We start from the raw sequence: 12,549 nt of genomic DNA on the forward strand, positions 1-12,549 counted from the left end.
CTTTCTGTCCTATGCTACAGGTGCTCAAGGAAAGGCTATTTCCAAACAGACTATTTCAAAATGGATAGCCCACTGCATACGCCTTTCTTATTCATTTCATGGAAAATCAGTGCCTGTATACATCAGATCCCACTCCACCAGGGCTACAGCTACCTCTGCAGATTTCCTCAGGGGGGTCCCTACCAAGGACATTTTGGAAGCAGCTACTTGGAGTTCAGTGCACACTTTCTCCAAACACTACCACCTTCCACTATACTCAAAATCTAGAGCGGGCTATGCCACAGCAGTCCTGCAGGGCATCCTAGCCCCTCCTAGTTCCACTTAGTACGTACCACCCTTACTTAGCTTTGGGATTCTACCCAAGTGTGATGACTGCAGCTGTATGCACGATGAACATAGTACAGTTTTGTACCTGCCATTAATGTAGATGTTCCGAGTGCTCATACAGCTGCAGTCCAGGTTGCCCTCCCTCCATCCCCTCTTAGGACAGGGCTTATGACAAACACCTTTATCATACCACTTATTTGGGGTATTCCTTTATGGTGTATTTGCTTGCAACTACTGTTTTGATTTATCTACATTGCATGTTTGCATAATATCATGTTTTGCCTTCCTTCTGGGGGCACCTGACATCTGGGGCAAGAAAAACTGAAGAAAATGGCGTCGGCTGCCTCTTTTATACCCCTGCCGCACTGACGTCAGGGAAGAAGCGACGACAACCGACACCGGATCTAGACTTTGGAATTCGGCCGACCGAGGACCCGCCTGACGGCAGGATAACCCAAGTGTGATGACTGCAGTTGTATGAGCACTCGAACATCTACATTTATGGTAGGTACAAAACTGTACTTTCCAGTGAGCCACCCGGGGTCTTTAGGTGCTAGGGACGCTGTCCCAAACAGCAAGAACGAAGACGAGATGGGACAACGTAACATAAAGAAGTTATGTACCTACCATAACATTCCATGTTAAGTTCTCCATCTCGCCTTCCTTCTTGCGTCCCCCCTCCTTCCCCCTTCCTGGAGGATTGAGAGGAGTTCACTGTGGTTTCACTGGCTGATTTCCTTTTTTCTTGGTTCACATGCCAGGTAAATCTATGACAGTTTACTCTGATCTTTTATTTTGGTAAATCAGTTTTTAGGTTACTGGTTACTTTATATGTCTAGTGTGCGCTATCACAAACGAGATCTGGGTAGATGACGCTGGGCATTCTGGGATAAGGGGTAGCCTCGAGCCAGTAAATAGCTCTCGAGCTATAGAAGTAGGCCGAGTCGGAGCAGAGGATCGGCTCCGAACCCAAACAGCAAGAAGGAAGGCGAGATGAAGGACAACTAACATGGAACGTTATGGTAGGTACATAACTTTTTTCCTGACATCAAATGCAACACCAGAGCTGACTTCGGCAAAGCCATCCTACAAGATCTCATTTAAAAATCCACTTCTCTTCTTAGTATAAATGACAATGAAACACTCAGACTAAGGACCTGCTTGTCAAGATAGCTTTAAAATAGAAAAAGAAGTACTTTCATATTTAAAAAACATCTCTGCCAGCAAGTCTAATGGCCCTATCATCTTGTGTAAAATTTTTAGGTTTGGTTGGTTTTATGATTCATCCTACCTTGATAGTGTCTACAGGCTAGAAGTAAGGAAAATATGGGATGCGCTTCCTTTTCAGAGTTTATTTTAAATTTCCCAGGGGAAGGTAGCAAGAAAGTGGCCCAGAAGGACTTGCCTAGAAGATGATTGCAGATGTTTTTCCTTTGCTGGTGTGGTGATAAAAAAATAAAAAAATAAGGCTCTTCTGGGTGATGCAGTGTTCAAGATTTGGAGTTGGAGTACATACATAACATTTATTTGATATTCTGCTTTAGCTTGTGTCCGTTCTATCTTGCGGTTTTCCTACATGTGTTATATGAAGATTGGCTTTAGACAGCATTTATATTTCACAATTTGAACATCATGCATGCTTTATTATAATATAATTTTTAAGTTTATCATTTTTTCCTCCCTTAAAAAGGAGGGAAGACAACAAGCTGCAGTTAAATGCATGCAGTCAAATTTAATTCAACTCATTTTTAACTGAGACTTTTAGTAAGTCTAGTATTGGCTGAACTGAAATGCTTCTTTCTAAAAATGATTAGGAGCTCCGAGAGAAAAACTGGAAAGCAATGGAGGCTTTGGCATCCACTGAAAAAATGCTGCAGGACAAAGTGCACAAGACCACAAAGGTTGTAGTATTAATCATTAAAATTAATGTTCGCATTAGATTGCAATCTGCAGCTATGTAAAATTCAAACATTTTTACTTTAAATGCATTTTAATATAGATAGCTTAAGCTAATCATCATTAGGCTGATCACTGTTGCTTTTTCCATCCTTTTTCACCTTGATTTTGTGTGCAAGCATGCTTTTATTTTATTTTGCTATCATGTAGTTGCTGCTAGCTTGAATTCTAGTTGTGCTGTGGCTTTCATTTCTGCAGTTTTAGAAAGGCACTGCTACTTTCTTGACCTTTGTGTATGCTACATATGATTATTTTGTTCTGAATGTCTAACATTCTGATGATTAGGTAAGATTAAAATAAAAATCATCTATCCAGAAAGCCTATCTGTTAGCATTTTATTTTTGTTATAGTCAGTGTCATAGTTTAATATGTGCTAAATTTTGAAATGTCTTGTGCTAAATTTTGAAATTATTTTTTAGTAAAAAAAAAGTTGGTCTGTTTATCCTTTGACTTGGTATCATCTTTATTTAGAGATGGGGGATTGAAACTACATTGAGTACCAGTGGATGACTCTAGAAAATTCTTGTGGTAAGGATAGGTGGGTTGAGGTGCTTTTAGTTCCTTCATTGTATCAGATTTTTTTTGGACCACTGATGGCTTCTTTCACACACTCAGATCTGCATTGCATAATGCCTTAGAATTAACTCTACCAGAGTCTGTTTTTTTTTTGGAAATGTATTGCAATATATTTTGATTATATTTCTGTGTATGTGCATGCGTGTGTATATTGGTGCTTCATTAGGTTTTGTAGTTATGTTCTTTGAAGTGATTGTTGGTTGCAGTTTGAATATACTTCTAGAAGAACTCTTGATATTCATTGTTCTTCAGGTGGTGGTGGTGGGGTGATCCCGTGTCAGTTTGAAGGTGTAGCTGCTGTCCCAAAGAAAATCATGTCCATACCACACCATTCCAGTTCTGCTACAGTGAAGTTCAGTTTTAAACCTTGGGTTCACGTATTACTTCAGATTCTTTTTCACATTATGAAGTACATACTACCTGGACTGTTAATTTACCGTGGAATAACAGATTTTGCAAATTCAGCTCATGGTGATTTCTATATATCAAAAATTGTTTTATGACCTTTTGGAAAACCTTAAGGTAAGCCCCTGTTGTTTTTATTTTGGATTAAGAGGAAGAAGAAACTGAAGTATGCAGCTAACTTAAAGTACAAAAAGGCTATATAGATGTTGGAGCCAAGCTGTTAGTATCTTGCATTTTATCAAGGGAATGGAACATAATTATATATTTTGTTGGATATCCGGCAGTATGCAGATTAGGTATGTTTACATAGAGATCTTGAAATTCTGATCGCAATATCAGTGTCTTTCAAAGTGAATAGTAGGACAACTGTTAAGTTCTATGACATTATATGGACTATTTTAATGACCATAAATGTCTAGGAATGAAAAATATTTGTTTACCATTGTTTAAATCTAACATTCACCCAATGCTATATGGGAGCAGTTTCTGCATATTAACAGCAGAAAATACTGATAACCTAGGAAGGGTACAAAAGATGATAAACCTGTGTGATGCATCTCCTTAAGACAGAATCATGTGGAAAAAGGTTGCCCATATTGAAACTTCTGTCCTTTACAGATTTAAAAGAGAAGAATTTATTAGGTTATATAAAATTTTCAAAGGCGAAATATTACAGTCTACGTTAAACATGACTTTGGTAATGCAGTGAATAGATAAGAATTTTTTTTACTGTAAATAGATGTAATGCAAATATTAAGGATGACTTTTTTCAGAATAGTGTGGCAGAGGGATGGAATAGACTGCCACTGCAGTTGTGGAATAAGAGTAATTTAATGAAGTAAAAAAATGCTGATTACTATTTTGGGTAAAGACACCAACTAGAAAGATGTATTTTGACCAAACTTGACCCTTTTAGGGTCCTAAACTCTTTCAGATATTGAAACATTGAATCTGATGTTGTAAATCTTTGTTTATTCATTACAATTAGGACGATATGGCCGTTTCCAAGCTTGCGCCAGCCAAAAACTCTCAGCTAAGACCTACCCATAATGCCCCCTCTCCTAGTTGCTCTAGATCTCATTTGCCACGTTCCTCGTCAGACGTGCTAGCCATCTCTCTCAAAGCTAAGTGGAAGATTGTGATTTTTAGTATAGTTTTTCCTCAAAATTTCTTATTTTTTAGTCAATTTAGCCTTTTCTCACTGTCCCCTATAACCTACTTCTATACCCTACCCTTTACCTTGGTAATTAAATTTCTGCCTTTGTTGGTACTGTACCTCTCTCCTGCCTTTGGTAGGCCCTTCCTTACCACTTGTGGTATTTTTTAGATACCATTCTTGGTATTCTCTCACTTTTTTTCTCTCCCTTCTTTTATTTCTTTTATTAGGATAGCCTTGTTGCCTTACTATGTCAGACAAAGCTAGGTTGGGTTTTAAACAGTGTGACAAGTGTGGGCGTAAGATGCCCAACTTGGACGGACATGCTTGTTGTGTCTGTTTGGGCGTGGACCATATTAAGTTGACTGTGACATTTGTGCTAGTTGTAGTAGTCATACATCAGCAGAACCTAAAAATAAGTAAGCTTACTTTAAAAGGTTTAATTAAGACACCTTTTTCTGAGGCTCTGTCTGGGTCGGAGGTATCACCCCATCCTAAGACCAAAAAACATAAGGAAAAACAGAGTCACTTGGTTCCTGCATCTCCGTCAGTTACGGAACCGAGTCAGCTCCATGGTTTTCCGGCGCCCTCTGCACAGACCTCTTCAGCACCAGGCTCTGTATCTTCTCCCTCTGTGCCATCTATGATCTTCACCCCTATTTCGGTTCCAGCCTCGGCACCACTGACTTCGGTGTCATTCTTGGATCTGACATTGGCTCCTATGACTGTACCTGCTTCGGCACCATCTCCAGCCATGGTGTTGATAGTTTCTTTAACTCCATCGGCTCCTAAAGTCGAATATCTGCCAAGGGCAAGATACTCTCCAACTTATGACCCTTTTTTGGGGCAGAGGTTTAGCCCCTTTCTAGAAAGACCTAATTCTCCTTCAGCAGCCATCTTTAGATCCACCAGGAGTTTTTCTGAATTAGACCTAGTGCGGGTTGTGGACCAGCTTCTGGCAGCTAGGGTTTGCCCATTCCAGCTAGACCTTCCATCCCTCTTGGCATGGAATCTTTTACTACATCTTCCCCTGTTTATCCTCCTCTGGCCTCTAACCAGGTCCTGGAGATCTCGATACCAATGTCCACCCCGGTGCATACTGTCGGCTCCGACAGCAGTTTTTCCCCTATCTGCACCGACCACCCTTGCTGCATTAGCTTCGATGGAGCTGATGCTCTCTTGGAGCAGTGCTTGGACCATGCGTACCTTGGTACCTAGCTTGGCGCTTATTTTCTCGCTGGTGCCGTCTATGTCCACTGCTCCGATGGCTTTCAGTCCTCTCTGGGCTCCTCAGGGCGGGGTGTGACCCCGGTTTTGAGGTTGTCCTTCTCTGTTCTGGGCTCCCATCCCTCCTTGGGTGGACCTGCTTTTCAGGTGATGGAGAGGGTCCTTGCCTCTGCAGGCTCGCAGTCAGCACCAATGACATCAGCATCAGAACCCCCCCAGCATGCAGCTGTCCCAATCCTTTATTTCGGGATCCCAGGCATGGGAGCCGCAAGAGCCCCCTTTGAAGGGAACCCCTTCTCTGGAGTCCTCCTCAGAAGATCCCACTGGGGAGCAATCCTGGAAGAAACGGTGCAAGATGAAGCACCTTGAATCCCTGGAGGAATCTATCACCAAAGAGACAGATTGTGATGAGGGGGAAGGGTCCCCACGGTCTCCCCCAGATGACGTCTCATTCAGAGACGTTCTCGAAATCCTCAAGCAGCGGGGAGACTGGAAGTCCTCTAACCCTTCTGAGAAATCAGTGTTCTTGCAGGCCTTCCGTGCCCGGCAGTCTACTTCCTGGGTGACCCCTCTGGCAGATGACCTTGTTAAGCTCATTGTGCAGCATGCCTGGAAGGCCCAGGACAATGTAGAACCTGTCCCCTGGAGGCCAGACTAAAAAGACCAGCCCCACTAGTCCAAGCAGTTGATAGTTGATTCCATGGTCGTGGCGGCGGCCACCAAGAGGGAACTGGCAGAAGATAGTTCCACTGTCCATCCTCCGAACAGGCAGTTTCGGACCATGGACAGACTAGGGAAGCAGACCTATGCTTCAGCGACCTATGCCATTCGGTCGCTGAACTATCTGGCACATTTCACTCGCCTTCAAAGAGACGTAATTTCTAAAATGTCTTCCTCTTTGGTGGGGGTACTGCCTCATAAGGTACGGGACACTGTCACCTCGCAGCTAGCTACCCTTGAATCCATCTCGAACTCCTCGATGCGTTTGATATCTCACATAACTGAGGGGACAGCTTGAGCTGCCACATCAGGCATTGTCAGGGGATGTAATGCTTGGATGCAGTTGTGTGACTTTGCAGACCCCTTTAAATCTTCCTTCGTCAATGCACCTGTCGACAAATCTACACTTTTTGGACCCAAAGTACGAGTCACACTTGCACGAAGTGAGAAAGACAGAAAGACCTTGTCTGCTGTGGGCATACGCTTTTCCAACCCCCAGAGGTCCTACCCCAGGAACCAGAAGGGAGGAAAAATGTGGTTCAAGATATCGCAAGGATCTTTTTGTGACACTCGTGGTGAGCAATCCCCCCCGGGGCAGAGGGGGCAACTCATCTGGAATATGATTTCAGGGTAGAGGGGGTCCGCGTAATCAGGGTGCTAGAGATTCTTTCTCCGGCAGACCCTACCAGCGCTCCTGAGCAGCGGCCCAATTGCTTTCCTCTGAAAGCAGTAGGGGGTAATTTTTCTCTGCACCTACCAGCCTGGCAACTTATTACTACCGATGTTTGGGTGCAGAGAATAATATCCAGAGGCTACCAAATACCATTCGATTTAACTCCCAGACCTGTCCAACGATTCCCTGATGTACCACCCAATCGGAGGTAATTAGCAGCCTTAGAAATAGAAAAGCTGCTAAGAAAGAGTCATTCAATCAATCCCACCAGACCAGACAGGATCCTCCGGGTTTTACTCAAGATTCTTTTTAATGCCAAAAAAGACATGGGGACTGGAGACCAATGCTAGATCTCAGCCTATTGAACAAATTTATCAAACCTCAAAAATTCCGGATGGTCACGGTACAGTCAATTCTCTTCCTAGGGAGGGACAACTGGATGTGTTCTATAGACCTCCAGGACACGTACTACCACATAAAGATGGATCACCACTCCCGGAGGTTTCTCCGCTTCTGGTTGGGAGCCAATCACTACCAGTTCAGGGCACTGCCATTCGGTCTCTCGACAGCCCCCCCGATTGTTCACCAAATGTATGGCAGTTTTGGTAGCTCATCCTCGACTACAAGGATTCCAGGTGTTTCCGTATCTAGATGATTGGCTCATTACTGCTTCGACAAGTAATCTCCTAGTCCACAGTCTCTTACACTCAAGGTCTCGTTCTCCGCTTGGGGATTACAATCAACAAGGAAAAATCTCAAATGTCCCCAACAAAGACACTAGAATTTATTGGAGTAGTCTTTGACGCAACATCCTGTCAAGCTTCTCTCCCCCCTCACAGGCTTTTGAAAATAAAGACACCAAATCCAAGACCTTCTTCCTCAGACCTATGTACCAGCATGCCTTGTACTGCAACTCTTACGTTAGTACCACTGGCGAGGCTGCACATGAGAATCCTGCAGTGCCTCCTTTCTGCATAATGGTCGTTTTTAACTCGCCCACTCGACCACATATTTCTTGCAAACCATTGCAAGGAAGAAATGCTATGGTGGATGAAGCCACAAACGAATCTTTGGTGTCGACCGTTCTGTCTTCCCCAGCCCACAGCCACAGTGACCACAGATGCTTCCCTGTTAGGGTGGGGGGGGGGCATTTCCAGGGAAAGACGGTCCAAGGCACCTGGTCCCCCCCATGGAGGCAAATTTGCACATAAATGTCCTGGAACTGGGGGCAGTTTGCAAGCATTCCATGCATCCCTATCTTCTGGGACCATTGCAATTCAGTCAGACAACATGGCTGTCGTCTGGTATATCAACAAGCAAGGCGGAACCAGGTCTTACCCCCCTGTGTCAGGAAGCCATGAAGATTTAGCACTGGGTGATAGCTTTCAACTGCTTTCTTATAGCAATGCACATTCCCAGGAGTTCCAACCTTATGGCGGACAATCTGAGCAGGAATATCCTGATGCCTCACGAGTGGTCCCTCAACCTTGTAACAGCAGATTGGGTCTTCCGACACTGGGGCAAGCCTTGCTGCGACCTGTTTGCTTCCCCTCTAAACAACAAATGCAGAAGCTACTTTGCCCCTGATTCCCCCCTCAGGGGGAATCCCCCGAGGGACGCTCTAATGCGCAGTTGGCCCCTGGGTCTTCTGTATACCTTTCCCCTGTTTCCCCTCATTGCAAAATTTCTCCAGAAGGCTCGGAGGTTGAGAAGCAAAGTGATCCTCATTGCCCTCTGTTGGCCCGTCAAGTCTGGTTCCCATTTCAATGGCCTCATCTGATTCACAGCCCGTGGATCCTGGCTCATTCCCAAGACCTGATGTCCTTCATGGATGCATCTGCAGTCATAACAAGTGGGTTGTCCTGTCGTCAGGCAGCCCTGCAGTCGGCCGGATTCCAAAGTCCGGGTCCGGCTTCGGCTGATGTCGCACTCCACCCGACGTCATCTCTGTTGGTCTTCGGGTATAAAAGCATCAGCCGACGCCATTTTCCTCAGTCTTTCTTGCCGCGGCGCCCAAGCAGAAGCTGTTCGCAAGTGCCGGTCGGTCGGATCCAGAGATTACGTCACCGAATACTACTTCAAGACTTCTAAAGCTAAGTACCCTGGGGACTCTTTCTTGCCTCAGCCGATGTCAGAAAAAGTTAACAATTGTTTAACCTGTGGGAAACAAATACCTCATAAAGATTTCCACTCTTACTGTCTGCCTTGTTTAGGCCCAGCCCACGACGTAGCAGCCTGTTCGCCTGTGCCTCTTTCAACCGACGAACGCTTAGGCGCCGGTCGGAGTTTGCAGAACAGTTTTTCGGTTCTGATTTTGCGTACATTATGCCGCCGGATCCTCCGACTACCCCCAAAAACGCAAAGATAAAGACCGACACTGCGGTCCGCGGTTTCGCCGAAACCACGGTAAAGCAAATCATGAGTGTCTCGGTTTCGCCAAACCGAAAACTGCTCAAAGTACAGCTGAACCTATTCTTACAACTGAGGCCCCTGCTACAACTCTTGAATCGACCTCAGAAATTTTACCCACTACGGTGGTTGACTTATCAGACACCATCCCCTTGGATGTCTCTACCCCAGCACGTGGTGCTGCTAGGCCTCCAGCTGCCATGTCCATTAAGGCCTTCGCCAGGGCTAAAGCAGCCAAGACTACTAAATCAGTGCCTGTTAAACCCCCACTTCCAGGCCCTCTTCTAGTTCTCAAATGCTTTCTTTGGCAGAAGATTTAATTTCTTTAATTAGAGGATCTCAATCTCACCCAGACAGGGCCTCTCAGCCCCCAGAGAAGAGACCTAGGGCAGAGCCCCCTGAGCCAGTTTCTTCTGATGATTCTGCTGATGAATCAGACATAACTGACCAGCCTGAGGCTCCCTTCTCCAATTTTGAAGATTCTGATGCTGAAGAATCCATTCCAGCTGCTTCCCCACCAGAAGAATTCTCCTTTGGGGAAACCTTGCATGCCATGCAGAACAGTTCCAATGGCAGCAACAGGATTTTTCAGACTCCAGAAAAGACTTAGGACCTTTCTGCACCTCCCACAGCACAGGCCCTTAGCTATACCTCCTGTTCTCTCTGTGGTGGATGATGCTTTCAATGATGTTTGCTCCGCTCCAGATTCTTTACCCCCAGCCCCTGCCAAACCAGACAGATTTTACAGGGTGCCAGATACTCATCACCACCTTTACAAGGCCCCACTTGCAGACCCAGAAACTATATCCAAGGGTCCCAAGGCAGTAGCCACACCACAGCTAAAAACCCTATTCCTTCTGAAAGGGAAGCAAGGTCACTAGACAGATGGGGTAAAAGGTCTACACTTCAGCTACTCTCTCAGCTAGAGCTTTAAACTGTCAGTTTCACATGATACAATACCAAGAGTTTATGCTTGATCAGTTAACTAAAACTAACCACTGATGAATCTCTTGATAAGAAATATGTATTAGAGATGGTAAATAACATACAACAGGTTAGCAACCATTCCTTAAAATGTGGCTATGATGCACTGGAGGCTTCATTTAGATCAGCCATGACAGGCACAGTGATAAGAAGGCATGCATGGCTAAAGGAACAAGCTTTTCCGGATCATGTTAAAGCTAAGTTGCTAGATGCTCCTATGGACAAGACAAGTTTGTTTGGTACACCTGCCCAGCAGGTTATGAAGAAAATGGAAGAAAAGGCAAAATCTGTTCAAACTGTTAAAGATTTCTTGCAGGTTCAACCCCCAAGGTTTAGCAGGAACTGGCCTGCCAAAAATTGGTCCTTTCCTGACTCCACAAAATTTCAAAGGGCAGGAATAGACGCTCCAGAGGCAGAAACCAATCCAGAGGAGGTGCCTACAGAGGACGACAGTGGCAAGGTAACAACAGAGGCACAGACACAGCCACTGCCACTACATCAGCACAACCACAGTGACTTAATCCTAAATCCGCCTACCAGGGAACAAATAGCAGCTCCTCTAGGCGGAAAGTTAACCTTATTTTCAAAGAACTGGCACTACATAACAAAAGACAAGTGGATTTTACAAACCATAGATCAAGGTTACCGGTTTCACTTCCACACTTTACCAGTCAAAAGAGGAATGCCAAATCTACCTCCAAATCAAAAAACAGAGGCTGTACGCCAGATAATGGAGTTTGCAAACATGAGAGCTGTGGAAAGAGTGCCAACAGCAGAACAAGGAAAGGGGTTCTACTCCAGACTATTCCTAGTTCCAAGAAAGGAAAAAGTTGGAGACCAATTCTAACCTGTCCACCTTAAATACATACATCATTGTCCCAAAATTCAAAATGCTGACCCTACAGCAACTTCTTCCCATGCTGGGCAAGGAGTCTTGGCTGGTAACTCTAGATCTCAAGGAGGCATACCTGCACGTCCCCATTCGACCAATCTGCAGAAGATACCTCAGATTTCTTGCAGGATCAGAGCACTATCAATTCTCAGCATTGCCCTTTGGCTTATCTACTGCCCAGAGTATTCACAAAATGCCTGGCATCAGTAATCGCCATTGCAGACTACAGGAATTCAAATTTACCCATACCTGGACGACTGCCTGCTACAAGGGGACAACAAAAGCAAGCTGACAACAGATTTACAAAGGGTCATTTACTTGCTACAAGGACTGGGATACACAGTCAATTTACAAAAGTCAAGACTGATACCATCCCAAACAAGGACATTCTTGGGCTGAATTGGACACAGTACAACAAATGGCATTCCTGACTACAGAAAACAAAAAGAACTTCCTCTTTACTTCTTGGCACTAACAAAACTGAACAAGTTAACAGCAAGAAAAGTTCTGCAGGCCTTGGGCTTCATGGCATCATGCATAATCTTGGTCCCATTTGCCAGACTACATATGAGGAAACTACAGTGGTACCTAAAGAATTTATGGTCCCAACACAGACACAGTCTAGAAACAGAAATCCCACTAATTCCATGCTTAAAACAGGAGTTCCTATGGTGGGCTCAGGCATGCCAGTCAAACCCAGGCCTACCCTTTCGCAGATGTCAACCAAGCCAGACCATCACAACAGACGCTTCAGACCTAGGATGGGGCCCACATGCTGGACAAATGCGTGCAAGGATTGTGGACACAGGATCAACTTCACCTGCACATCAATCTAAAAGAAATGCTGGCAGTAAAACTGGCAATCCAAAAGTTCAAACCATTTCTCAAAGAGGGCCAGTTGATGATAAGGACAGACAACACCACAGTCATGTGGTACATCAACAAACAGGGAGGCACTCATTCATACCCCTATGCAGAATGACCTTGGAGCTGTGGACCCTGGCACTCAGCGACAACATTCAGTTACAGGCAATATTTGTACGCGGGAAAGACAATACTCTGGCAGACATATTAAGCAGAACCACTTCGGATGCCCACGAATGGAAGCTGCACCCGACATCTTCAAGACCATCTCAAGAAATGGGGAATGCCACAGATAGACCTATTCGCATCACCTCTCAATTACCAGCTCAAAAATTCTGCACAAGGACATTCCACCCACTA

At 44.8% G+C, this 12,549-nt stretch overlaps 1 protein-coding gene across 1 annotated transcript in view; it reads left to right on the forward strand.

Annotated features, from left to right (window-relative positions):
• KTN1 (kinectin 1) overlaps positions 1–12,549 on the forward strand; it is a gene marked incomplete in the record, with an annotated part of 2,305,074 nt that overhangs the window by 1,518,957 nt on the left and 773,568 nt on the right. Inside the window, 1 exon segment of the mRNA XM_044074427.1 lies at positions 2,142–2,228. Coding sequence (XP_043930362.1) covers positions 2,142–2,228 — 87 coding nt within the window.

The sequence above is a fragment of the Protopterus annectens genome, chromosome 6.part0 (genome assembly GCF_019279795.1).
Source record: "Protopterus annectens isolate FY-2018-M chromosome 6.part0, PAN1.0, whole genome shotgun sequence".
NCBI lineage: Eukaryota > Metazoa > Chordata > Ceratodontiformes > Protopteridae > Protopterus > Protopterus annectens.